General features: G+C 41.3%; 1 protein-coding gene across 1 annotated transcript in view; it reads right to left on the reverse strand.

Moving 5' to 3' along the window:
* OPHN1 (oligophrenin 1) overlaps positions 1-23,237 on the reverse strand; it is a 278,964-nt gene that overhangs the window by 117,357 nt on the left and 138,370 nt on the right. Inside the window, exons 5-12 of the mRNA XM_037054966.1 lie at positions 18,312-18,416; positions 16,619-16,748; positions 13,407-13,507; positions 9,515-9,606; positions 4,753-4,831; positions 2,483-2,516; positions 1,668-1,730; positions 632-706 (exon numbers count right to left, since the gene is read on the reverse strand). Coding sequence (XP_036910861.1) covers positions 632-706; positions 1,668-1,730; positions 2,483-2,516; positions 4,753-4,831; positions 9,515-9,606; positions 13,407-13,507; positions 16,619-16,748; positions 18,312-18,416 — 679 coding nt within the window. The remainder of the gene's footprint in view (positions 1-631; positions 707-1,667; positions 1,731-2,482; positions 2,517-4,752; positions 4,832-9,514; positions 9,607-13,406; positions 13,508-16,618; positions 16,749-18,311; positions 18,417-23,237) is intronic.

Here is a 23,237-nt window from a genome sequence, read left to right on the forward strand (position 1 = left end):
AAGAGGTGAAACAAACAAACAAACAAAAAATGACAGAAGCCCTAAAAGGTATCCAAATCGATGAGTTCAAAAACTGTTTTGAGCAGTGGAAAAAACATCTCGACCGGTGTACAGCATCAAAAGGAGAGTACTTTGGAGGTGACTGAAGTTTAAACATGTTAAATTCAATACACAATTTCTTATAAATAAAATTGAGGATGTGGGGGGCCCCACCTCATATACAGAACATTCCTTCCCAAAACAGCAGGATACACATTCCTTTTAAGTGCACGTGGGACAGTCTTCAGTATAGATTACATATTAGGCCAGAAAACAAGTCTGAATAAATTCTAAAAGATTGAAATCATATCAAACATCTTTTCTGACCACAATAGTATGAGATTACAGATCAAAGAGAAGAGGAAAGCTGGAGTAAAACACAAATATGTGGGGACTAAACAACATGCTACTACCTTTTTAGAAATCAAAGGGCAGTGAGAAGCTGATGTCCAAACAGTACACAGAGCTGTAAGAACCCAGTTGGAACTGAGCAACAGATAAGAGACTGAGTTGAGGGATCATTGGAGGCACTGAAGTTGCCTCCTAATACACAACCAACTCCAAATAAGAATTATGAAAATAAAATCGTTACCAAAAAAGGCATTCAGCAGCTTCTGAACCTGAATGTTGCTGCCCACAGTACGGTACAATCCCTCTGTCTTGATCCCTAGGAAAAGAAAATCAGGTCAAGTTTGCTTATATCGCTACAGAATTTTCAGGGAATTTGAGAAAATAGGTGCTGACACACTGGACTGAGTTCAAACAGGAAAGGTTCTCTCTACCCTCTCCAAGCTCCCTGGCCTCATACACAGAACATTCTGACATCCCCTGACATAAGGGAGCAGTCCTGAAGCATCTCTCCAGATTGTTCTCTTCATACTTTCATTTGGATTGTACCAAGCCCTCATTAATCTAACAGGGGTGAACACACTCTATAATAAATAGCAGAATAGACTCAGGTGGATAGCAGATGGAGAATGGTGCTGCCATTTTGGAAAGGAGCTAGGATCTAATTGAAAAGGCAGCAATATCAACCTTCAAGATGTCCCTGAGCAGTGATATAAAGGAAGGGAAGGCTAGAGTATGGCAGATGTCAAACAAAGGGCCATTTTTGTGCATGGAGAAGACTGAAGAAACATTTCAAAGGAAAAAAGGACACTGCTCATACAGTATACTGGCCCTTATTCTACATAATTGCCGGAGAGAAACTACAGAGTATCATCAACCTGGAAAAATGCTCACTCCACATTTGTCTAAGTCTAGTTTTGCCCCCTGCAATTTTTGAACCCATATGCATTGTGGCAGAACTAAATTCTTACTTATTTAGGGACTACCATCACAATACTAGTTGAGGAGTCCAGGTATTCAAGAATATTTTATAAGTCATTTGAAGCTCTTTCTCTTTCAAAGCAGGAAGGCAGAAATTATCCAAATATGCTTGGGGACCACTGGTTCCGAATTCACTAAAATTATACAAATTGTGCCTAGTGGTCAAGGTTTATAAACAGTGCCTATCCCTGAAATGGATTCTGACCAATCGATGACATGATTGGTACTTTAGAGAAGCCAGCCCAGGATAACTTCAGAGTGGTGGATTCAAACACCCAGGCGATGGTTCACTATCTTACCTGTGGTCTCAATGACATTGATGCACTTTCTAACGAACTTGAAGCCCACTTCATTCAGCTCCACTGTTTCAAGCAAAGGAAAGCAGAGTCAGATCCTGCTTCAATGGGCTTCATCAACCAAGCAAGCATTCAATCACCAAGCTAAGAGACTGCAGTGAGAGAACGAGGGGTTTGCTCGGTCATGTCCAACCACTGTTAAATGAAAAGGTCCTTTGCTTGGGTCGGGGGAAGGGTTTTTACTCCAAGTAACACAGAGTGCTTTTAGTCAGCCCTTTGCATTGTTTCTGCTTTAGGCATGAGCAACAGCAAATGTGAAATATTAGGCTGGAAATGCACATAATTTCTATCATGTGTGAAGAACAAGAAGGATATAATGTGTTTCTTTTTATCAGTCCAGCTACTCCCACCATAAGCTAAGATTAAGAGACTTCCTTAGTTCAATCAATAGATGCACTTTAAAAAAAAATACCATATTTTTTGGACTATAAAACTCGCCCCCCACCCCTCACCCCGATTTGGGAGGAATAATGGTTGTTAATGCTGCTGTTGAGTTACATTTACATTGGTGGAATTTAATGTTATTTATGTTATCAAATATTTTACCACATTTTTAACTTCAAAAAATTTTCCTATTTTCCTCCTCTAAAACTTAGGCGCATGTTATGGTCCAAAAAATACAGAGGTCTGAGTTTCAGTCCACACCGCAGCGTCTGTAAACACACTTGCATCAGTATCACATATCACCGATGACAGCATTCACTATGATTAAAACAGCTGGCAGTTTCTAATGTCAGTAGATCAGAAATTTGACTCACTTTCTTCCTGTTTCGTTATGGGGCTATGGTAGATCTACAAAAGAAGAGAAACAGATAATATTAAATCAAGACCATGAACGACTCAGAGGCTTTAACAGGAAGGAAAAGTGGGCTTCACAGAATCATCTCCGCCCAGGTCCCTAAGAAACAGTGGAAACAACAATCCCTGAAGATTACAATGGATTTCAAACTGCTTGCTCCCGCTGAAGTTATAACCCTCTTAGATATTTACTTAGGGAAAGCTTAAGAGAGTTTTTCCAATGGAGCAAGGGAGTATGACAGAAAGAAAGTGGATTTTTCATGCATACCTGGGTAATGGGTATTGATGATAAAATATATGTGTTCCAAACCAACCTCCCATACCCCAAAGGCTAGTTAATAAGTGTTCCTCTGTAGAATGGCAATCGTCCATCTGAAAGAGATCCACGCAAGATTTCTCTGCATCATCTTGAAGTCCACATTGTGATAGCCATGGAGAGACCAGAGACCAGATCCTTGGCTCTTCAAGTCTAGTCCCAGTTCTGCCTCTACCTCATTATAAAATCTAGGGCTTGTTATTTTCATTTTTTAGACTTCAAAATTCCTATCTCTAAGATGATCAGGGTCGGAGTACATGTTCTGTCAAGTCCCAATCTTCAACACTTTAAAAGCAAAGGCATGCATAACGTGCATAAGATAACATTAGCAGTCTGAGGCTGCAGGAAATAAGCCCTCTATACATCATCTGTTATAGCCTGCTTTAACAAGCTCATCTTCTAAAAGAAACGTGTTTGCATATGTGTGTAAATCTGTGAGTATCTTAGTGAGAGAGGTTTCCATGCTGGCCAGCCCTTACTGCCCCTTCGATAAATGAGATATTTGTCATAGGTCTGCCATAATCAAGCTGGTAAGGATCCACATTCAGTGGGCCCATGTTCTGACATCCTTCTACACACAAAGCCTTCCTCACTGTTCAATCTTAAATCCTAGAGGGAGAGAAAGTTCAGGAGAGGGGATGCAAGAGTCAAATGCCTTGCTGAGCCTCCTAGCACCCGCCCAGAGAAACATCAAAGGCATGTAATAGTTAAGCTTCAGATCTCTGGGAGGAGAGGGAGGGGAGACAGGATGGCAGTTCTCACATCATTTGTCATTTAAAACTACCTTCTTGGAAAAAAAAAAAACTACCTTCTTGGTGGCTAGAAATGCAATCTGGGATTTGTGCATTTCCTCTTTGGATTTCATTCCATGGCACCAAGGACACACACAAAGAAAAGCCTGGAATATATTTCCCCTCCTAGCAAATTTTGACCTTGAATAAAGCAAGGAGATTAGAGTGTATCCAAATACTGTTCAATCTCAGCAGCTTTGCACTCATGCTTCAGGCTCGTTAGAAGCACCTAAAGCTAATACATCACATTATGGTTGACGGACTGGCTTTCATTTGATTTGTAAAGCAACCCTGTGACTGTGAGGACAGAGATTATTAAAGCCATTTTACTGCAGAGAAGGAAACCGAGGCTCAGAAAGATGAAATAATTTGCTCAAGGTCACACAGCCACTGACTGGCAGAATCAGGATCAAAATCTAGGTCTCAGGGATTCCAACACTATGAAGGTGATATTATCTCATACGCCACTAGGAGAAAGCTACTGGGAAAACTGAAGAAAGGAAATGGTTTTCAATGGTTTCTGACTGTTCATATTGGTCTTAATAGGATAAATCAAAAACACTTTCAAAGTATCGCTTGTCCTCCTATGCAATGGCCTCCTAAATAGAGTGGTACATCTTCGGGTCCAGGAGAGCAAAGTCTTCGCCTCCACTACTGCAGAGATAATAAGCTGACTGGAGGGTGGAAGAAGGGGCAGCAAAACGATTTTGCATGAAATCTTAACAGATGCTTGTTCACAGCCATGCCAATTATTTTCAGTCCTTGTGTATAACTGAGAAGAGGCTTAGTTTTCCTTAAGAAGGTCTTGTAGGCACAGCTACATAAATCTGAAACTGGACAAAGATGCTCCAAGCTCTGGATTTTAGGCCCAGCTTCCATGTCTTCTGTGAGGCTTCTCCTAGAGAAGGCCTCACCCTGTCTGGAACTCAAGTTACCTTACTTGTTAAACAAGAGACGGTGAATCAATAAAATTGTTTCTAGCTCTAACGATTGTGAGCCAGACGTTGCTGTTGTGACCATTTAACCACTACACCCTTTAACTGTGCTAAACCCACTTATACCACTAGAGGGCACTCATACACCAGGCTAAGCTGCAGAGCATCCCCAGTGTGAGGTAACTTACAGGCTCTTTCCCATCCATGGCCTCCATCCACAGCCTTCTGTTAGCTTCTGAAAGAGCTTGCAGTGTGATGGTTCCTGGCCTAGGGGGAAAAAACAAGAAGCTTAAGGCAGAAAACTCACCTGAGAGAATGGAGTCTTGTGATCTCAAGTCCTTCACTGAGTAGGCACAGGCATACAGAAATTCCAATTTTTCAAAATCTCTTTTACTCAGAAAAACAACAGAACACTTACAGAATAGTAACTTTGGGAACCTGGAGGGAGGCGGTATCTTGGCGGCATCGTGCTAGGGTTGGGCATGGAAATAGGAAGGCAGATGCCAAGATGCCTTACTAATAATGTACACTTAAATTGGCCCTACACTGCTGGAGCCCAACTGAGGCTCCCCTTGCCTCTCTCAGAAGCCAGCCATTGGGGCTGGGCTCTAAGGCTGACCATGCTGGCCATGAACACATTCATCTTCCAGAAAACAGCTTTGCTACTTCCATCACCTAGGATATTGTGGAGCATGTCCAGGTGGGAAGAACTCAACAACATGCTCGGCCCCGGGGACAGGGAAAGGGACAAGGACAAGGCCTTTTGGCTGAGTTAAGCAATCCTGTGACTAGTAATAACGACTAAGAGTTATCAAATGCCCACCAGGTACCAAGTTCTGTTCTAAGTACTTTATAGGTATTAATTTATTTAATCTCCCCAGGAAGCCTATAAAGCAGATACTACAGTTTTTAAAAATCCTATTTGACAGAACGGGTAAATGAGGAATAGAGAGGTCACTTACCCGAGTTCCCATAGTGGGTAAGTAGAGTGGACAAGGATTTGAACTTAGTAGCTCTGGCCTGACAGCCATGTTTTCTTAACCACTACAGTCTAGGGCCTCTCCTGCATGGCAGAGGGCCTCAATGCCAATTTTATTCTATTTTACTACATTTTGCCACACACAATGTGCACCCATGTTTTTGGCCCAAACTTTCGGTGGGGGGGGGGGAACATCTTTCGTTTTAACTTTTTAATTCAAATATTTATTTATTTATATTTAGAGACAAAAACCAATGATCATATTCCAGGGTATTATTTTGCATATGAATATCATTACTGCTTTCTAGAGTTACACTTTTAACATGTAAGTATAAATAGAAGAATTAAACACATTTCTATAGATATGGATTAGTAGTATCCATATACAATGCACATCCTTATTTTTCCTTCAAAAATTTGGGCAAAAATGTGTGCATTATATACATGGTGAAATATGGCACTTGCAGGCTACCTATACCCAGAGATGTCCTAAGTTAGTATACTATGCATTGTCTTTTTAGACCTTCCAAAACCAAACTGAAAAGGTGGGACTGACCATATTATTGCAAGCATGAAGCCTCCTTGCACGCCCTGCCTCACTGGGCCTTCCTGTCCTTACTACTTCTGTCAGATTAGGCCTCTCAGAGCGTGAAATGGTAAGGACAATAGTAATAAGGGACCTTGAAAGAGTCATTGGGCCTCTCTGGGCCTGTTTCTTTCCCCGTAAGACTGCAGAGCAGATACACTGGGGGTCCTTTTCAGTTCTGATATCACAGGATTCCTGTTCTACCTGCCCTTCCAGCACTTATTTCATTAAACTACTCCTTAAAAAAAGAAAGCTTCCCAGCCCTGGCTGGTGTAGCTCAGTGGATTGAGCACGGGCCTGCAAACCAGACGATTGCGGTTCGATTCCCAGTCAGAGCACATGCCTGGGTTTCAGGCCAGTTCCCTGCAGGCCAACTCCCAGCAGGGGATGCATGAAAGGCAACCATACATTGATGTTTCTCTCCCTCTCTCCTTCCCCTCTAAAGATAAATAAATAAAATATTTTTAAAAAAAGAAAGCTTCCCAAATGATCTTTAAGCAACAATCCTTTGAAAACCACAACTTGGCTTTCTACACTACATTTTTCCAGCGCATTCTTGGCATCTGACGTCCTATTTCCTCGCCCAACCCCTAGCACTACTTCCAAGTTTACCTTTCTCTTAGAAACACCCAACCTTTGGGATATATCTCATGGGGCTAGAAAGTCTAAAAATCTTTGTAAAGGCACCTATGCAGCTGAATACCAAAGCCAAAAGGAAGGCGAGGCAGCAAATGGACAACAGACAGAAATGCAGAAACTAGGGACCAGATATGATATTAAAACCATTCTGGAACTCGGCTTTCCTATGTGGGAAATCAAAAAGCCAATGTGTGTGTCTTTGCCGGGCCTTACGGAGAAGCTGAAAGAAAAAATAAGCGACTGCCCACTAAGTATTTGGAGATTCTTAAGTGCTACAGAAAGGCAAATTCAAAGAACAATATAGTTAACAACAGGATGACAAAGTAGAAAGAGCACTGACTTCTAGTCCTGCATCTGCTATTAGGACCTTAGACAAATCCTTTGCCCTCCCTGAGTTCTCAGCCACCCATCTGAAACAAAAAGGCACAGACAGTGTATTTGCAGGAGAATGCACTCATTCTGAGTGGGAGCTTGGAGAGAAGAATGCCTAGATTTACATACTGGCTCTACCACTTTCTAGCAGTGTAATCTGAGATGCTTAACTTCTTGTGACGTCGCCATGTCCGGGTCTCTCTTGGTAAAATTGGGATAAAAAAAAAAACCTACTTTAGGAGACTGCGGTGAAACTGAAGGAAATGATCACCTAAAGGGCTGAGAACAGTGCAGGGCACACAGGAAGCATTCGGCAAACACCAGCAGTTGTGCGCTGCTGCTGCTGCTGCTGCTGCTGCTGCTGCTATTATTATTATTATTATTATTGCCATTTGAACTTGGGTGGACTATGAGCCTGTGGCTTCAAACACTGGTAGGAACACTAATACAAAGTTACTCTGTATTTCTGAAATAGAAAAAAGACTCAAATGAGTACAGGTGCCTGATGCCCTCGGGGAAGCTCGGCTCTTCCTTCTATCAGAATGACTCACCAGCAAAGCAGAGGTCACAGCCCTCAGAAAATGCCACGTGTGCAGAGGTGCCTCAGCACCTGCCCAGTGTTATATTGATACTGTTTCACAGAATATGTTTTTAGCTTATAACAGACAACAGAATACAACTGATAAGAACATGGGCTATGGAGACCTAGAGACGGAGGTCTGAGCTCAGCCTTGCCACTATATGGCCTCCATAAGGCAAGTCAGCTAAACATATTCGACTCTCAGTGTCGGTGCCTGTAAAACAAGGGCAAGGATTAAGTGGCGGCATGTTTTTAAAGTGCCCAACAGGTGGTAACTAAAATCACAGACACATCAAAACTTTAACTCCTAGATTCGAGACTCAGAAATCCTCAGCACTCCAGGGTAGGAAAAAATAGATTCAAAAAGGAACACCAAATGTATTCTCTACCATGAGCCATGCATAGCACTAGGTGCAAAATACATAAACATGAATTGGTCTCAGCTTCTAGCCAAATTTTCTGCAATTGTTTTGACTCTATAGGAATACTGCTTGCAAATGGCTCAAAAATTTATGTTGAAAAGGTAGTAAGAATGAAAGTAAAGGCAGAAAATTTTAATTTCTTGTAAGCACCTTCACGGTGCAAAGCCAGAGACACTAAAGCACAGGTGGCAAACACGAGGCCCATGGGCCGAATCCCGCCCTCCACCTTGTTCTATCCGGCCTGTACCTTGTTTCTACCTGGCAGCAGCTCCGAACTCTCGCTCAACTGTTAAAGAGTAGTTACATGTATACAGTCCCTAAAGTTATATTCGGCCCTTTGAAGGCAACCACGAGGCTGGTGTGGCCCCGGGGAAAATGAGTTTGACACCCCTGCTAAGTAAAGGTTCACGAAAGGAAAATCATCTTGCATTGAAAATATCCATTTTTAACAGCAAAAGAAAATCATACAGATTCACAAACAGAAATTTAAAATGGGGAAACTGACCACTAGTTATTTATTCCCAGACTGAAAGTTTAGAAAGCCCTCACCTCTTAGTCTAATCTTTATGATTACGGTCACTGATGGTTTTGTTCAGACACTATTGTAATTTAACATTCAAGTTATTTTCTACAACTGATCATTTTGTTAAATTCTATTCTATTATTCAGTACCTAATACACAGAAACAACAGACTAAATAAAATACAGAAACGTATTCACGGAATTTTGGATCAACCTCCCACCTACATAACATGCCTTTAGCCGAAGTAACTGCAAATGCTCTCATTTTAAAATCTGAAAGTTCAATTTCCCTCTAATAACATTTCCTCAGGTCAGTAAACAAAAAAGAAGGCACTAGAGAGAAAAAAAATGCAACCAAGTTCGAGCTGAAATCAGGAAGTTCATAATCAAACTACTTCCACTTACATAAACATCTGCAAACCAGGGAAAGTCTGCATGATGTCTGCACCAAGTCATGGGTGGGAGGGAGACTCCCCACTACATGTACCACTACAACCCCCCATCTCATCTATCTCCTTTTAAAAATTTGCTCCAGGTCACTTGTTCCTATATGGTACATTTGTAACATCATCAAACGCTGACCTTTTGCATGTTTGATAGCAAATTAAATCCTAGGAATGACTTCTCTTGTCTAGAACAGGTGACACAAAGCTGGCTGAAGCTTATATAGCGAAAAGCAGCTCTGGGCCAGGTCACAGGGATCCCCATGAAGGGCCACCAGAAGAGCCCAGATGATGACGTCATGAATAGATGTACTCATTTTCCTCAACAGGAGGTGAGGAAAAAAGACTTACCCAGGCTCAGCACCTGGCACACGGGGACACGGCCAATCCACACCAGCACAGCTTACCTTTCATTAGTTTCTATATCAAAACAGAACCTCTTGTCAATAGACTCCGTCTTCCTTCTCACGCAGTACTTCAGGGTTAAGTCCAAAGGCCCCTGATGGAAGAGAAGGATTAATATTCCATTTGAAAAAATGCGCAAAACCTTCTTCTGCCTCTGGCAGTGTCCTTAGTGTCACTTGGAAGGCATCTGTTGTGGCAGCAGGGGCAATGTGTAGCCTCACTGAGAACCTTTGTCACTTCAAACGGTAGTGGCAAGATGGCAGATGGTTTCTCCCTGCTCCAAAAATCAATGAACGGCTGAGTCGAAGAGAAAATGACATGCGGGGTAGGCCATCACTCATTTCCAAGTGGGGCAGATTAAACGGGAACCTCATCGCGCATCATGTAAGGAGGGTGCAGGAGAAACAGGCTGCCCAAATCACATGAACGGTCTGGAATAAATGTTTTATTAGATGTCTAGGTAGGGAGACCGCAATGGACAAGCGGCTTTCTGTAACCCTCCTTCCATTTAAGTGGCCAGTGGAGGAGGAGAGACAAACATCTCTCCTCCCCACCTCCAGACTCTTGAGGGTGGCAGGGATGGCAAAAAACTCCCTCTTCAAAGACAGGGAAGGAGTAGAGAAAATAAGACAATGTGTAATTAGTCAAGGCAGTATTTGGTACTTCATATGTGCACGACAGTTTGCTCCACCCTAGTCTTGTAGGTACTTCATAAGGCCATTGAAATTCACTTTGTCCAGATTAAAATTCTCCAGTCCCGCATTGTTCAGTTTCCCTCTAGTGTCTCGACACAGACAACGTGGTACAGGTAAGAGGAGTAGCACTTATTGATTACCTAGCAGGTACCACATACTACACAGGGTATTTAGTCTGCAACTTTCTTTATGATGACTTTGGAGGAAGCTCAGAGAGGTAAAATGGCTTACCCAAACTCACCCAAGTTGGGATTATGGAAATGGCAATCAACTAGGCAGCTTAGACCCAGGGTCCTGTCTCAGTTATGCCATTCACAAGCTATTTATGCAGGGAAAGTCATTTTCACTTAACTTTACAGACTATTAAATGGGAATAACACTACCCACCTGGCCGTCTCAAATTCAGAAACACCACCCAAGTGCCAGGTCTGTGGCTAAGCACTGTACCACCTAAACTGGCCCGTACTCACTCTCAATACTTTCCTTCCACTGGCTATTCAACCCACAAAAGCCTATTCTCTTGCTGCTCCGGCACCAGAAAACCTCAGCTCTAAATTCGTTTTTCAATCTGCCTTCTCTGCCCCAACATTTAGAATATCAAGCAGGGGCAGTCACTCAAGATGAGGGTGATTAACGACAGCATCACGTACTCACCCTCCCTCTTTAAATGCTCAATTTCCTCCCATTCAGTGGCATCAGAGCTCAGGGGCTGAGCTCAGGGGCCTTGCCAACCACTCCAGGTCCGCCTGCAGCCACCCCCCCAGTGTAAAACTACTCTTATTTTACACATCCATCAGGCACTTTCATGACTCCATAACTTTGCATATACTATTTCCTCCACCTGAAATGACTATCTCTACTCTTTGTCTGGCTAAACTCTTACTTGTCCCACAAACTGCAGCTTCACTTCGATTTCCTCCAAAGCCCTTCCCGATCCCATACATTGCCCACTGTGTGTTTTCCACATTATCTGAAAGCTTTATGTTTCCACGGCTGATTTCCCTCCTTGACTGAGAACCCCCCAAGAACGTGGGCAGTATGTTACTCACCTTTATATCTCTAGTACCTACTACAGAATTAGTGCTCAATAAATGTTTGTGGACTTCATTATCATCCTTGCCAGTTCTCTAAGAAGGAAAATTATATTGGGCAGCAAGTAATTTCCTCCAGATCAAAAAGCTACTAGGCCACAGAGCTAGGATGTAAGACCAGTTCTTGAGACTCAGGCGGTGGCCCTGTTTCCTCTTACACAACAGCCTGACAGGAAAAGGATGAGAATCTTATAGACAGGTGTTTGGAAAGGCGATCTGTAAAGTGAGCAGCAGCACGCAAATGGAAGTCAACAGGCCGAACTAGTAAGTAAGGAACAGAGGTGGCTACCACAGTCAGAAAGAGCGTAAATTCCTCCATCTTCAAATCCTGCTAAGCATCTGTCACAGTGTCACTGGGAGAGCAAATGAGACACATGACAGAAAGTATTTACCTTGGCCCCTGCCACATCACAGACATTCACTCCACGGTGGCTTTCTACGATACTATTACCATCTTCACTGACTTATAGCATTTGCCTTTCTAGAACACAAACTAGTAATAGGAAGTAAGTCAGAGAACTGACAAGAAGTCATTTCCAAGTCCAATTGAGAGAAATTCAAGTGATTACTGCCACCTCCCCTTTCTTCTAAATGGAGAAGCGCGTTCCTCTTCTCATTTTGTAAGGAATCCCAGAGCCAAACTGCTGAGGCTGCAACACGATGGCAGTTTTGCAAGCAGCCACTCAATGAAAAGGGAAGAGAGGAAGAAAAACTCTAAGGAAGGCTGGCTCTCTTCTGCTAGGAGGATGTGAAAGTGGCATATGCGGCCTCTGTCTTGAGCTTTACAGCAGACACCTCTGAGCAGGGGAGACGGGGCCCAAATGCACTTACTAAGAGAGGAACTTTCAGGTCCGGCATCTGGAAAGTGATGCATATATTAAAAGAAAAGGAAGAACCTGCAGGACAGTGCTGCTTATAATGCCTTGGCAGCCAGACACAACCGCTCAGTTTACACAGAACAGGAACAAGTTCCGTGCTGCAGCGTGAGCAGAATTTTGCAGAATCACATCGAAAGGTACTTTGGCAATCAGCAGACTGGAAACGAAGGAGAGTTTGGGGGTCATGGATGACTAACTGGCCCACATTAGAGGCATGAACGAAGGTTGTGGAAACCCTATCTGGTACACTTCATTGGACCGGCATCCCATCTCCAGTCCACATCCGAGGCAGCGAAACAAACCAGTGGTTAAAGACCCCCAAAAAGCAGTTTTCAGCAGCCTTCCACTAAATCCCACTCCTCTCTCATTTTCTGTGAACAAGCCCCACAAGAGAGAACTGCCATGGAATTCAAATCCTTAAATATCACAACTAAGACCCTGTCTGACAGCCAGTTTCAAAGGACACACTGAACTACTTTAGAACCCTAATAGTCTAGCAGCTTTTATCTTAAGAAATACTTGAGTGTGAGTATGAGTGTGTGTGTGCGCGAGTGAGTGTTTATTCCCAAAACTCCTACAAAGATAGGCACAAGTGAGATGACAATAAATTTTTTGGCTTCACGGTCTAACATAACAACATAACATAACACAGCAGGTTCTTCCAGGTGAATAAACTACATTCTCAGTGTATCAAACCCATCTTGCCACTTTGGGGCGGGGGGAGAAGGTTTGGAGGGCAGAAGAAGATGCATTAACTGCTTACAGATATTTGAATAGTACACAGACTGCGTAGTATAGGTTATTTGAACTCTAGGCAACAGACTCTTTTTAAAAATATTTTAGCTAAAAGGTTTATATTTTAAACACTTGCTATTTAAAGAAATCCCACAGTACAGCCTTCTTAAAAGCAAGTCATACTCTCCACACACAATTCACCCATAGTTTTGCAAATTTTCTTTGTACAATGTGACAGGCAGTTGTGATAATTTAATAAATAGTATGAAAGGGTACAGGCACTTCCAGAAGGCCTCACATCATTAAGAGAGATCTTTCACTCAACTGAGAAGTATCAGGCCCAATGCAAACTTAGGTCAAAGAGAACAAATGAAGTCATGGTTTTATGAGACAGTGATGGATTTATTCTTTGGCGTTGTGTCAACATACACTCTTTTCCGAGATGCAGTCACAGACAGATGCATTGCAAAAAATGTGGCACACGAAAGAACTGACCTGCTTAGCACCTGGCTTCTGTTCCATTGGCGTCATGGTGAGTGTTTTGGTCTCTTTCTCATACTGGCAGTAGTATTTCACCCAGGATATTCCCAAAGCCCCTATAAAGACAGGCAAAAGTGAGCTAACAAATTAATTTCTGCATTGCATGATCAGTCTGCCCCTAAGAGGGAAGCTGTGCACAGCTTGCTGTTCAGGGCTATGCTCCAGACCCAGCCCTCCCCCTTCCCCTGAGCTCCAGGACCGACTGCCACCTGCCCATTGCACATAAGGAAGTCCAAACCCTCATCAACTGCTTTCCGCATCTGCTCTGGCTTGCTTCAAACCACTCACCTTGCCATGTGCCCTACGAGTGCTACCACTGCACATCCTATCGTATAAACTCGACACCTGTCATCTTCGGCTCCTACTTCCCTGTAATGTGCCCCATTTGGGCTGCTGCTTGAGTTCTGCCCATTCTCTCCCCTAAATGCCTCTCCTTCGGCTATCTCCTCTGCTCCATCTCTTTTAGAATTCAAGTAGTTCAGGACCCTACTGCTGACCTATATTTTTCATGTTTTATAAGACATTTTGAGCACAACAAAAATTCACCATTCCTCCAATTAATTGTCTCCATGACCTGCTCTCTGGTTTCCCCCATCTCCAATCACTCCTTTTTAATCCATTCTCCACTCTTTTGCTAGAGGAATGTTTTAAACTATATCTCTGTGCCATTCCTCTCATTATAAACCACCCACCACTTTTCCAGTCTCTCTAAACTCCTCAGGTTGGCCCACGAAACCCTTCATTATATGATCATATTTACCTTTCAACTTTGTCTTCTGCTATGTTTTTGTCTCACCGAATTACTTTCAGTTACCAAATTAATAGGTGACCATATAATTTATCATCCATATTCAAGACATATTTAAGAGTGAGGAGGGCACTACTGATAATTATATCAGGGCAACGGATATAAACCAGGACTATTATTGGCAAACCAAGGCCCTACAAATAAAGTATATCCTCACATGCCTCTGTGTGCAGTGGTGTACACCTGGAATTTTCTCTCCCTTTTTCTTTACCTGTGAAGATCCCACTCATAATACAAGTTCCAGTTCAAATACCACTTTCTCAGTGAAGCCTATATATATGTATGTATGTAGGTATGTATGTATGTATGTGTGTGTGTGTGTGTGTATATATATATATATATATATATATATATACCCTTGTATATAAGCTCAACATATTTCACTATAATTATTGATATACTTTTCTGTCTTCCTCATCACACTGTGTATGTACTTCCTAAGGGCAAAAACGAAGGTTGATTCACTTTGTTGTACGCCTAAAGCACTCAATACTGTCTGGGAAAAAGGAATGCTCAGTAAGCATACATTCAACGGAGTAGCAATTCCGTATCCATTTGACAAATCAGAAAAATGAGGCAGAGAAGGATCCAGTAGCTAATTACTACTAGAGCCAAGATTTCAAATGTATTAGTCTGTACCTCTTTCATAATACAACAGTGGTCCTCACACCTGGGGAGAGATGCTGCTAAACATCCTATAATGCATAGGATGATCCCCCCCTCCAGCCAGAACAAAAAACTGCTCAGTCCAAAATGTCAGTAGTGCTGAGATTGAGAAATCCTGCAATGTGGAGTTGAAGTGATGAACCTGACAAAAAACCTGAGAAATGGAATGACACATCTTTGAAAACCATCAAATTTCACTGCTCTGAGGGAGGAAAAACAAAATCCTATCACTGCTGCAACATTATGTTTTGCAGATTGCAGTGTTTCTTACCACTGGTAACCTATGGGTAGCCTCTTCAGCCTACTCTCTGGGCAGAACAATTCTTGGCAGGGAATGAAATTACAGGCTTTGGGGGCCTTGGGCCTTATTAATACAGGTATTTTATCCAGGTTCTGAAGGCACTTTGGACTCCCTGTTTTGTGTCCAGGTATGAGTCAAGGTTCAATTCAGTGAGCAAACTCTTACCCAACCAAAGCCCCACTAGGAGAAAAGTTCCTACCTGTTAGTTATCTCAGGGTAGGATCCGCAGGATAATAAATGACATTCTCAACACTTTAGTGAGTTTATCTAATTAGGTTTCTACTGAATGAAGCCCAAGATAAGACATTCTAGTGGGATATAGATGGTATTCAATCCCACAGTGCAAAATTGCTTAGGAGTCATTGATGATGAACCAATTACTAAAAGAAGACAACAAGGATACACTGTTTTAAATATCATGAGCCTCTTTAGACGATCCTTGGCAATAAACACAGACCCTTGAACGCTGCCTATAAAGTCCCCTTTAGAGTCATAAAGGCATCTAAGCATGCATCCCATCTTTAATCATACAGGAAGTCTGTCATCCAGACTTTTAAAGGCCACCTTCTGAAGTTCTACAACCTCCCCTAGGGTACTGTTGAAGAAATCACAGCTGGGATGTTCCCCTTCATTTTTTCCACACACAGTTCCTTCCATAAGACAAATCATACAGGCTGGCCTACTATAATTTAAGAGGCAGGAAAGCCTGAGTCATCTGCAGTATTTGGTGACTGGATAAGTTAACCCATTTTCCTTAGTTATCAATGAATATAGCTGTCTTGCCCACTGAAATCACAGTGGCTATTTCATGCATTAAGAGCCACCATGTAATCTTAAGGCTGTGGAAGGTACAGAAGACAGTGGGTGGAGCATAGGTTTTGACACTTTTCGGACCTGAGTTTACTGTTAGACCTGTTCCTTGATAGTTGGGTGACTTCCAACTATCAACTAGCTCTATCTCTGAGCCTCAGTGGCCCCGTAGGTGCAATGGGTATGATAAGTACTTTCAAAGATTAAAGGACCTGGTATATTTAAAGTCGTCAGCACCACGCCTGGCACATAGTATACATAATAAATATTGTTCTTCTGCCTCCTATCCCCTACTTCCCTTCTCCCCCAATCAAAGGATTAAATGGTCAACAATCCCCGTTTGCAATCTCAGAGAATACCCTATACCTTATCACCCCAGAGCCTTCATTAGACAAATCCTAAACCTCTTCCTCCAACTGCGCCTTCCTTTTTAAGTTTTGCACTATTCCCAGGCTGCTCTCCAAACGAGGTGCAGCTCTCAGGGGTCCGAGATCACTATCGGTGCCTGGGGCTTGGGGAGGCCAAGGAGCAGTAGGCGCCAGCCCACTGAAACCCAGCAGGTATTCCCATATTCCCACTCACATTTCTCTTGGGTATAGAGATAGCCTTCAATGGTTGGCTGTCCTGGAAGCTTGCATGTCTGGGGAGCCTCTTTCATCCTTTTCTTAAGTTCCTCCATCTCTTCTCGGGTACTAGAGAAATGGTTCCTTGTCTGCCAAGACACGATCATCACAATCATTACCGTCATCACCAGCATCATGAACAAACGATTTTTGGCCAGACACCCAAAGTTTTCTTGGCTTTTGTCAGGTGTTACAACACAGTAAAAAACAAGTGCTGAATGCCACACAGAGTAGGAAACCATTTTATGGAGTTTAAGTACTAAAGACTAAAAGGAAAACAAACAGATGGAGATCTACCCATAAAACCCCACTTGGGAGAATTTTTTCCAACAGGAATTACATGAGACTCCAATAAATAAGGGCTCTTACAATTCTGAGCCTGAGACTGACCGCTGCTTCACCCAAAGGGAGGCAGTTCCCAAAGAGAATATTATCATGGCAACAACGTTGAAGTTCTGCCTCAAGTGAAGTTGCTGCCTACTTGACTCCAAAAGAATTCTGGACATTAGGATAAAATAGGGAGGGGGCTCTCTTTGAAGACAGGGAAACAGAAAACTTCTGTTTTCATAATCATGAATAATAAAAGCTAAAGGTAAGAAGTAATATTTTAAAAATACACAACTAAAGCTCAAGGGCAAAACACAGCTTAAAACATGGGTGTACAGCGGGCCTGCGAACCACATGATCGTGGTTCGATTCCCAGTCAGGGCACATGCCTGGGTTGCAGGCCAGTTCCCAGCAGGGGACACATAAGAGGCAACCATACATTGATATTTCTCTCCCTCTCTCCTTCCCTTCCCCTCTAATATTAAATAAATAAAATCTTTAAAAAAAAAAAACAACATGGGTGTACAAATCATTAGAGCCCTGGCTAGTGTGGCTCAGTGGATTGAGTGCCGGCCTGCAAACCAAAGGGTTGCCAGTTCAATTCCCACTCAGGGCACATGCCTGGGTTGCAGGCCAGGTCCCCAGTAGGGGGCACGCAAGAGATAACCATACACTGATGTTTCTTTCCCTTTCTTTCTCACTCTCTTCTACTCTCTCTAAAAATAAATTTAAAAAGTGAAATCTTAAAAAATACAATGCCTTGCACAGAGTATTTGTTCCTTATATCAACAAGCATTCATTCCATGAGAATTAAATAAATAACAAAATACATATGTGACAAGAATGGGAAAGCTGTGCTTATGCCCATCTGTAAGGGCTACCATGGGAGAGAAGGTGGAGAAAACCTTTAAAATTAATTTAGTTAACTCTAAGAATAAGTAATGAAAAAAGGAAGAGAGGGGAAAATGCACATTCAACGTAATAAAATCCACAATGAAAGAATCATGACTGACAAGCAGGGAATTAGCATAAAACCTGTACTTCCACAAGTCCACAGCTGGGTTCTGATCTGGGAGCCATGCAGCAACTCAGCAACCCTTCACAGACAGAGGCATCAGTGGGTGGAGGGCTGGGCTAGAACCACAGTCAGCCCCAAAGACAGAGAAGAGCTAAGGACGGTATGCTAAAATATCTGTAATTCACACCAGTGTGTCCCGACAAATTGGCTGGGCTGCAGAAACCTAGACTCCCAAGGTCAAGGTCATCAGGGCTTAAATCCAATTGGAATGCAGAGACAGGTGGAAAAAACCCATGTGCCAACTTACGTTCTGCAAACTGAGCTGGAGTTTTTGTTTGTATGGGAGGAAATCCTGTGTGAGCTCCACAGTCAGGTTGTTGGAAATGAAGAGGCTGTGGAGAAAGGCCAAGACCTAGGGAAAACATGTCAAAATAACTTTATCACCGGCACCTTCTCCTTGATGAGATAAAGAAAACAGAAGCACAGAAAAGAAACTCCACATAGCGTTTCACTAGTGTAGTGTTAAAAGCAGTCTTGCAAACAGAAACATGTCCACACCCAGCTATTCTCCTACTGGGCTAAACATGTATACTGAACTCAGTTTCAGAAAATAAGAACTACTGACAAATTAATCCTTCATTTGGATCCTGTTCAGAGAGCACACAAAACCATTCATACTGTGGTGGGCAATAGGGCGATAAACTGTCTTTTCTCTCTAAATCCTCAGGACTGGCACAGAGCAGATATTCAACAAATATTTGTTGAATAAATCACTGAATGGATAAATGAATGAGGTTGGAAGCTGCATGTTTATGAAGACTGCCCTAATGCTAAAGAATTTACCCAAGGAGCCTGAACCCAATTTCAAATTAGAAAGGTTTTGAGGGGGTTGCAGAAGAAGACATCTGAATGATCAGGAAAACATCATAAATGTCCAAAATGTTCAACCCCACTAAAAATCAAATACCCATAAATAAAAACAAAAGAAAATATGACTTTCATCCCTCAAATACAAACATTTTAAAAATAATGCTCAATGCTGCCAATAGAGAAATATAACAAGTAGTAGTTAAAATTGATCTATTCTTTTTAGAAAGTAAACAGGTGAGCACACATAAATATGCACATACACCATACACATATAGACACATATGTACATATAAACACAGACTACCATATTTTGCCATGTATAATGCACACAATTTTTGCCCAAGTTTTTGAGAGGAAAAATAAGGATGCACATTATACATGGGTAGTACTAATTCTGTATCTATAGCAATGTTTTTGGCCCTGGCTGGTGTAGCTCAGTGGATTGAGCACGGGCCTGAGAACCACACGATCGCGGTTCGATTCCCAGTCAGGGCACGTGCCTGGGTTGCAGGCCAGTTCCCATCAGGGGACACACTGGAGGCAACCATACACTGATATTTCTCTCCTTCTCTCCTTCCCTTCCCCTCTAAAGATAAATAAATAAAATCTTTAAAAAAAGGAAATGTTTTTAATTCTTTTATTTATGCTTAAATGTTAAAATTGTAACTCTAGAAAACAATAACAATATCTGTACGCAAAGACCCTGGAATATGATAATCACTTTTGTTCCTAAATATAAATAAATACATAATTGAGTTTAAAAATTAAAATGAAAAGATCTTTTTCCTGAGAGTTTGGGCCAAAACCATGCATGCACATTACACATGGGAGTGCATCATACATGGCAAAATACAGCATATATGTATATATACATAAACACATACAAAACTACATATAGTTTTTTATATAGTACTATATATAGTACTATACACATGTGTGTATACATGTGTTGTGTATGTGTGTGTGTGTGTTTACCACATACACAATAGTGCACACAATCTTCCTGTTACTCTCCCANTTGAAGAGCGTTGGCAAGTTGCTTCACTTCTGTGGGTCTTAGCTTCCTTATCTATACTGAATAATAGTACCTACCTTATAGAGTTGTTGTGAGCAGTGAAAAGTGTTACTATAGAATATTTAGAACAATGTCTGACATGTAGTAAACATACTGTGCTATTACTGCTTTTCACATCTATGAAAAAGGAAAAAGTCTGCACGTATTCTTTTTGTACCTTGACTTTTTTTTCCACTCACAATTATAGATGGGGTGGGCAAGAGTAGGTTTACGGTGTTCACATGGAAAATAATACAATAATTAGTAAACAATGATACAAGAATAAGCTGTATTCACCTACTTATAACTGCAAACCTACTTTTGCCCACCCTTTTCTGCGACGCCCAGCCTGTGTTCATATATTTAACTGGAGTTCTTTCATTTTTATTGCTACACAGTATTCCATTGTGACAGTATATCATGATTTCTTTAAGCATTCTCTTGTTGATTCATGAGACAGTTGCTTCCATTTTATGCCAGTACAAGCAATTCTCCTATAAAAGCGGAGTATGTGTCTTCTTGTGCACATTTGAAACTTTATAACCAAGAAATAGAATGTCTGCATTGTGGGCCATGCACATCTTTATGAGGTATATTGCCAACGTGATCTCCAAGTGGTTGTGCCAATTGATGTCATCGCTGGCGGTACAGAAATGTTGTTTTTACTCCACATCCAAGGCAAAATAAGCCAATTCAGGAAGACACAAGGGAATTCGGTTCAGCAAATATGTCTCTACTCTGTAGACAGAAGACAAATCTACTCTCTTGCAAACACAGGCTAATGTGATCATGTTATTGATCAGATCCTTTTACAGGGTAGTCTGTCCCTAAAAATAGAAAAGCAGCTGCATTTACTTTGGAGAGTAGAGAGTTAAAAGCGTGTGTCATCCCCACTGTTTTTTTTTATACTTCTATTTTATTTTTTTTAAATTTAATTCTTGTTTAAGTACAGTTTTCTGTCTTATATTCCCACTGTTAATGGTATATATAGAATGGACCTTGCCTTGGGAGGAGGTCACGTCTGTTTTCTAGCTCCCTTGAAAACTACAGCAGAAGGGAATTGCATCATTGAACAGAAAGATAACAAAAGTTCTTTTCTCCCTTCTGCAATGAAAATGAGGCTGTTATCTGCTCCTCTCCTCCACCTCATTGTCCTTTCTGTGTGAACTATTGTAGGGTGTATTTGTAATTACAAGGGTGACCTTGCTGAAATGAGCCAGACTGAAGTAAGCTCGTAACCCCGTTCTGATAGCAGCTGGCTGCAAAGTCACCTCTGGAGAGGGTAGGTGATGATGGACCTCAACTGCACGTAACCCCTCAAATTGGATTGTAATTTGTGGATTCTGCTTCTTTTTTTTTTTAAAGAAATGTCAAATGTGCTGTATCCGAGTTGTACACTAAGTAGCTTGTAGCCACATGAGGCTAGTGCACAATTGAAATGTGTCTAGTGTGACTGAGGAATTGAATTTTAAAGATTATTTAATTCTAATTACTTTAAATTTAATAGCTACCTGTGGTTAGTGGCTACTGTTTAGGTCTTATCAACTTAAAAATATTTTGTAGATAGAGTAGGTAAAACAGCCATGGTACATTTATATAATGAAGTACTACTTGGCCATAAAAATGAAGAACATTTTACGCTTTGCAACAGCATGGGTGGATCTGGAGAACATTATGCTAAGTGAAATAAGCCAGTCAGCGAAAGGCCAATGGCATATGATTTCACTCGTATGTGGAATCTAATGAACAAACTGAACTAACAAGCAAAACAGAAACAAATTTATAAATAGAGAGCAGGCTGACAGTTCTGGGGGGAAGAATGGGGGGTGGTGGAAGGATCGAGTGAAAAAGAAAAAGAACTGAAAAAATTTTGTTTATAGAAGAAGGTAAGGGAACTAACAGTAGTTCATTACTTAGTATTCATCAGGGCCCATACTGAATTTGATTCTCACAGTACCCTGTGAGGAAGATATTATCCATGTTTTATAGATGAAGAAACCAAGGATCAGAGGGGGTAAGAACTTGTTTGTGGTCACACAGGCTACAAAAATAGCAGGGCCATGATTTAAATTTGAGTCTGTCTGGTCTCTTCAGTTTCAAAAGCTAATCCCTTTGTTCTGTATGGTATGGGTATAATTTTCCTCCTGCTCCTTGACTCCCACTATAAACCAAATGTAAAATTAAATGCCTTCTAACATAGGTAATTCCAGAATCTTAACTGTTAATTTGCATGAACAAATGGGTTTGTTGAAGCTTCAGTATATTAAAACTTAAGGGCTAGTACAATGTTGAAGAGAGACAAAGTGGCCAGGGACAAAGTGACTGAATCAGTCAGTTGGGCTTTTTGTTAACTTGCAGCCACAAATCACTCGTATATCAGGTAGACTTCATTCAAGTTTTTTTAAAAGTTCAGTCCCTTGAAAAATGATGTCAAGTGAATGAGAAGACAGGCCACAGATTGGGAGAGAGAAGACAGGCCATAGATTGGGAGAAAACATTTGCAACATGCATGTCTGATAAAGGACCGGGATCCAAAATATACAAAGAACTATTTTTTAATTTTATTTTTCAATTACAATTTAGATTCAGTATTGTTTTGTATTAGTTTCAGGTGTACAACATAGAGGTTAAACAGTCATTTACTTTACGAAGTGATCACCCCTGATATTTTCACTATTTACCTGGTACCATATATAGTTGTTACAATATTATTGACTCTATTTCCTGTGTTTAACTTTACATCCCTATGACTATTTTATAACTACCAATTTTTACTTCTTAATCCCCTTATCTTTCACTCAGTACCTGAACTTCCTTCCTCTCTGGCAACCATCTGTTTGTTCTCTGTATCTATGAGTCTATTTCAATTTTGTTTGTTCATTTATTTTGTTCATTAGATTCCATATGTAAGTGACATCGTATGGTATTTGTCTTTCTCTGACCAAATTCCTTCACTTAGCATAATACCTTCTGGGTCCATCCATACTGTTGCAAATGGTAATATTTCATTCTTTATGGTCAAGTAATATTCCATTGCATATATGTGCCAGAACTTTACAAAGAACTCTTAATACTCAACAATGAGAAAGCAAACAGCTGGCTTAAAAGGTGGGTCAAAGACCTTAACAGATACCTCACCAAAGAAAATATACAAATTGCAAATAATCTTATGAAAAGGTGTTTCACATCATATGTTATTAGGGAAGGGCAAAGTAAAATAACAGTCAGATACCACTACACACTTATTGAAAGGGTATAATCCAGAACACCAACAACACCAAATGCTGGTGAGCATGAGGAGCATCAGGA

This window comes from Sturnira hondurensis, unplaced genomic scaffold (genome assembly GCF_014824575.4).
Source record: "Sturnira hondurensis isolate 20B ecotype Veracruz unplaced genomic scaffold, ASM1482457v3 Scaffold0008459, whole genome shotgun sequence".
Taxonomy (NCBI): Eukaryota; Metazoa; Chordata; class Mammalia; order Chiroptera; family Phyllostomidae; genus Sturnira; species Sturnira hondurensis.